This window comes from Babylonia areolata, chromosome 32 (assembly GCF_041734735.1).
Source record: "Babylonia areolata isolate BAREFJ2019XMU chromosome 32, ASM4173473v1, whole genome shotgun sequence".
Taxonomy (NCBI): domain Eukaryota; kingdom Metazoa; phylum Mollusca; class Gastropoda; order Neogastropoda; family Buccinidae; genus Babylonia; species Babylonia areolata.
Window position 1 is genome coordinate 945,836 of NC_134907.1, and position 6,000 is coordinate 951,835.

Consider the following 6,000-nt stretch of genomic DNA (forward strand, 5'->3'; position numbering starts at 1 on the left):
CCTGTACCATCCACCATCCACCCTGTCCACCTGTACCGTCCACCCTGTCCACCTGTACCATCCACCCTGTCCACCTGTACCGTCCACCCTGTCCACACTGTACCATCCACCCTGTCAACCTGTACCATCCACCCTTCCACCTGTCCACCTGTACCGTCCACCTGTACCATCCACCCTGTCCACCTGTACCATCCCCCTGTCCACCTGTACCATCCGTCCCTGTCCACCTGTACCTCCACCCTGTCCACCTGTACCATCCACCCTGTCAACCTGTACCATCCACCCTGTCCACCTGTACCATCCACCCTGTCAACCTGTACCACCCTGTCCACCTGTACCATCCACCCTGTCCACCTGTACCATCCACCCTGTCCACCTGTACCACCCTGTCCACATGTACCATCCACCATCCACCCTGTCCACCTGTACTGTCCTGTCCACCTGTACCATCCACCCTGTCCACCTGTACCACCCTGTCCACCTGTACCATCCACCCTGTCCACCTGTACCACCCTGTCCACCTGTACCATCCACCATCCACCCTGTCCACCTGTACTGTCCTGTCCACCTGTACCATCCACCCTGTCCACCTGTACCACCCTGTCAACCTGTACCATCCACCATCCACCCTGTCCACCTGTACCATCCACCCTGTCCACCTGTACCATCCACCCTGTCCACCTGTACTGTCCTGTCCACCTGTACCATCCACCCTGTCCACCTGTACCACCCTGTCCACCTGTACCACCCTGTCCACATGTACCATCCACCCTATCAACCTGTACCATCCTGTCAACATGTACCATCCACCCTGTCCACCTGTACCATCCACCCTGTCCACCTGCCGCAGGGTCAGAGGAGGAGGTGAGTGACCTGAAGACAGCCTACCTGGAGGCTGAGGGTGACATGGACGTGATCATGGACAGTGTGCTGTGCTCATGTCCTGACGACGAACAGCGATTCACAGGCATCCTCACCAGCCTCATCCACCAGGGGGAGCTGCCGTCTTTCAACGCCTTCACCAAGGAATCCAAGCGGAAGAGAACCGCGCGAAGGAACAGGGTGGGTTTGTGTGTGTGTGGGGGCTGTTTGGGGTGGGGAGGTGGATGTGTGGGTGTTTGTGGGTGTGGGTTTATGTGTGTGTGTGTGATTGTGGGTGGGTTGTGTGTTTATGTTTGTATGGGTGTGCGTGTGTGGGGGAGAGGAGGGGGGGTTGGGAGGTGGGTGAGGGTTTGGGTGTGAGTGTGTGTGTGGTGTTTGTGTGTGGTGGTGTGGGTGTGCATGGTGTGGGTTTGTGTATGTGAGGGGGGGTGGTTGGTGCGTGTGGGGATGTTTGAGTGAGTGTCTTGTGGGGGGGGGGGGGTTCTGTGTGCGTGTGAGCATATGTGGCGGTGTGTGTGTGTGTGTGTGTATTCTTGTGACATCAGGCGACCCAGGAAATGATAATGATGGCAATATTCACAATATATATGGAACTATATATCCCTATGAGGTCAGGCAATATTGACTACAGATATCTATCTGTATCCTGTGAGGTCAGGCAATATTCACTATATATTAATATATCTCTGTATCTATCTCTATCCTGTGAGGTCAGGCAATATTCACAATATATTAATATATATATATCTATGTGTCTGTCTATCTGTATCCTGTGAGGTCAGGCAATATTCACTATATGTTTATCTATCTATCGATCTATCTATCTGTATATTGTGAGGTCAGGCAATATTAACTATATGTTAATATATCTATTTATCTATCTGAGGTCAGGCAATATTAACTATATGTTAATATATCTATTTATCTATCTATCTGTATCCTGTGAGGTCAGGCAATATTCACTATATATTAATATATCTATCTATGTATGTGTATCCTGTGAGGTCAGGCAATATTCACTAGTATATATTAATGTATCTATGTATGTGTATCCTGTGAGGTCAGGCAATATTCACTATATATTAATATATCTATCTATGTGTATCCTGTGAGGTCAGGCAATATTCATTATATATTAATATATCTATCTATGTATCTGTCTGTCTGTATCCTGTGAGGTCAGGCAACATTCACTATAGTATATATCTGTATTCTGTGAGGTCAGGCAATATTCACTATATATCTATCTATGTATCTATCTGTATCCTGTGAGGTCAGGCAATATTCACTATATATCTATGTATCTATCTGTATCCTGTGAGGTCAGGCAATATTCACTATATATGTGTATCTGTATCCTGTGAGGTCAGGCAACATTCACTATAGTATATATCTGTATTCTGTGAGGTCAGGCAATATTCACTATATATCTATCTGTATCCTGTGAGGTCAGGCAATATTCACTATCTATCTATCTATGTATCTATCTGTATCCTGTGAGGTCAGGAAATATTCACTGTATATCTATCTATGTATCTATCTGTATCCTGTGAGGTCAGGCAATATTCACTATATATCTATCTATGTATGTATCTGTATCCTGTGAGGTCAGGCAATATTTACTATATCTATCTATCTATCTGTATCCTGTGAGGTCAGGCAGTATTCACTATATATCTAGGTATATATCTGTGTCCTGAGGTCAGGCAGTATTCACTATCTATCTATCTATCTATCTGTATCCTGTGAGGTCAGGCAGTATTCACTATATATCTATCTATGTATCTATCTGTATCCTGTGAGGTCAGGCAATATTTACTATATCTATCTATCTATCTGTATCCTGTGAGGTCAGGCAGTATTCACTATATATCTATCTATGTATCTATCTGTATCCTGTGAGGTCAGGCAATATTCACTATAGTATATATCTATCTGTATCCTGTGAGGTCAGGCAGTATTCACTATATATCTATGTATCTATCTGTATCCTGTGAGGTCAGGCAATATTCACTATAGTATATATCTATCTGTATCCTGTGAGGCCAGGCAATATTCACTATAGTATATATCTGTCTGTATCCTGTGAGGTCAGGCAGTATTCACTATATATCTATCTATGTATCTATCTGTATCCTGTGAGGTCAGGCAGTATTCACTATATATCTATCTATGTATATATCTGTGTCCTGTGAGGTCAGGCAGTATTCACTATATATCTATCTATGTATCTATCTGTATCCTGTGAGGTCAGGCAGTATTCACTATATATCTATCTATGTATCTATCTGTATCCTGTGAGGTCAGGCAGTATTCACTATATATCTATCTATGTATCTATCTGTATCCTGTGAGGTCAGGCAGTATTCACTATATATCTATCTATGTATCTATCTGTATCCTGTGAGGTCAGGCAGTATTCACTATATATCTATCTATTTATCTATCTGTATCCTGTGAGGTCAGGCAGTATTCACTATATATCTATCTATGTATCTATCTGCATCCTGTGAGGTCAGGCAGTATTCACTATATATCTATCTATTTATCTATCTGTATCCTGTGAGGTCAGGCAGTATTCACTATATATCTATCTATTTATCTATCTGTATCCTGTGAGGTCAGGCAGTATTCACTATATATCTATCTATGTATCTATCTGTATCCTGTGAGGTCAGGCAGTATTCACTATATATCTATCTATGTATCTATCTGTGTCCTGTGAGGTCAGGCGACCCAGGAAGCAGCGGAGGCGGAGGAGGAGGCCAAGAGGCTGAAGCTGGACGACTCCCCCTCCTCCCTCACCTCCCTCATCCACCACCGCCACGCCTCCCGCGCCGCTCATGCTGACAGCTTCTTCGCCAGTCTGGAGGCCAAATACTGCCAGCCACACAAAGGGAAGAAGAAGAAAAAGTGAAGAGTGTTGTGTGTGTGTACAGTGTTGTGTGCGTGTGTACTGTGTTGTGTGTGTACTGCGTTGTGCGTGTACTGTGTTGTGTGTGTGTGTACTGTGTTGTGTGTATTGTGTTGTGTATGTACTGTGTGTGTGTGTGTACAGTGTTGTGTGTGTATGTACTGTGTTGTGTGTGTACTGTGTTTGTGTGTGAGTGTACTGTGTTGTGTTGTGCATGTACTGTGTTTTGTGTGTGTACAGTGTTGTGTATGTACTGTGTTGTGAGTGTATAGTGTTGTGTGTGTGTGTGTTGTGTGTGTGTACACTGTGTGTACTATGTACTGTGTTGTGTGTGTGTGTATGTGTGTACATTGTGTGTACTTTGTTGTGTGTGTGAACTGTGGTATGTGTGTGTTATGTGTGTGTGCTGTGTTGTGTGTGTGTGTGTGCACTTTGTTTAGTGTCAGGTGCAGAACACGAAGAAGAAAAAAGTTGTCATCTGTCTTTGTGAGTGTCAGCTGCTCTCTTGCTGGTTTTATGTCACAGCAGCATGTGTTTTTGTGAATGTGTGAGAGAGAGGAAATATGTCTGAACGTGAGAGAATAAGTGCTACATGTGGTTGTACGCTTGTCTTGTTGTGGAAAAAAATTCACTCAGAAAGTGAGACAGGAAAAGCTGGTGGTAAATAACTGGTTTCTCACATTGACCAGGACAGGAAAAGCTGGTGGTAAATAACTGGTTTCTCACATTGACCAGGACAGGAAAACCTGGTGGTAAATAACTGGTTTCTCACGTTGACCAGGACAGAAAAAGCTGGTGGTAATTAACTGGTTTCTCACATTGACCAGGACAGGAAAAGCTGGTGGTAAATAACTGGTTTCTGACATTGACCAGGACAGGAAAAGCTGGTGGTAATTAACTGGTTTCTCATATTGACCAGGACAGGAAAAGCAGGTGGTAAATAACTGGTTTCTCACGTTGACCAGGACAGGAAAAGCTGGTGGTAATTAACTGGTTTCTCACATTGACCAGGACAGAAAAAGCTGGTGGTAAATAACTGGTTTTTCACATTGACCAGGACAGGAAAACCTGGTGGTAAATAACTGGTTTCTCACGTTGACCAGGACAGAAAAAGCTGGTGGTAAATAACTGGTTTCTCACATTGACCAGGACAGAAAAAGCTGGTGGTAAATAACTGGTTTCTCACGTTGACCAGGACAGAAAAAGTTGGTGGTAAATAACTGGTTTCTCACGTTGACCAGGACAGGAAAACCTGGTGGTAAATAACTGGTTTCTCACGTTGACCAGGACAGAAAAAGCTGGTGGTAAATAACTGGTTTCTCACGTTGACCAGGACAGAAAAAGCTGATGGTAATTAACTGGTTTCTCACATTGACCAGGACAGAAAAAGCTGGAAAGCTTTGAAAGGCTGTTGTTTGTATGATTGTGGTTTTAAATACATCAGAGTCGTCTGGACTTGTTAGTTCATCATATGCTTATGTTTAAACACGTGTATTTTTTCTTGCATATTGTGCTTTGGTGACATTAGAAGTGTTCATTTGTTGGCTTACTTGTGTTGCATGATGCTGTTAAACAGATATGTTCAGTCTACACCTGGCCGGAATTAAAAATGTCAGTTATACAATGATCTGTTTAGTACTACACCTGGCCGGAATTAAAAATGTCAGTTATACAATGATCTGTTTAGTACTACACCTGGCCGGAATTAAAAATGTCAGTTATACAATGATCTGTTTAGTACTACACCTGGCCGGAATTAAAAATGTCAGTTATACAATGATCTGTTTAGTACTACACCTGGCCGGAATTAAAAATGTCAATTATACAGTAATCTGTTGAGTACTACACTTGGCTGGAATTTACAATGTCAATTATACAGTGATCTGTTGAGTACTACACCTGGCTGGAATTAAAAATGTCAGTTACACAGTGAGGTGTGTACATGATGTGCAGTGAGGTGTGTAGTGAGGTGTATACATGTGTGTAGTGAGGTGTGCAGTGAGGTGTGCAATGAGGTGTGTACATGTGTAGTGAGGTGTATACATGTGTAGTGAGATGTGTAGTGAGGTGTATACATGTGTGTAGTGAGGTGTGTACATGATGTGCGTAGTGAGGTGTGTACATGTGTAGTGAGGTGTGTAGTGAGGTGTATACATGTGTGTAGTGAGGTGTGTACATGTGTAGTGAGGTGTATACATGTGTAG

General features: G+C 43.3%; 1 protein-coding gene across 1 annotated transcript in view; it reads left to right on the forward strand.

Moving 5' to 3' along the window:
* The window catches only part of LOC143276529 (dnaJ homolog subfamily C member 9-like), a 17,454-nt gene extending 11,735 nt beyond the window's left edge, over positions 1 to 5,719 (forward strand). The window contains exons 4-5 of the mRNA XM_076581073.1: positions 851 to 1,062; positions 3,614 to 5,719. Of these exons, the coding sequence (XP_076437188.1) occupies positions 851 to 1,062; positions 3,614 to 3,799 (398 nt within the window). The 3' untranslated portion in view covers positions 3,800 to 5,719. The remainder of the gene's footprint in view (positions 1 to 850; positions 1,063 to 3,613) is intronic.
* The last annotated feature ends 281 nt before the right edge of the window (positions 5,720 to 6,000 follow it).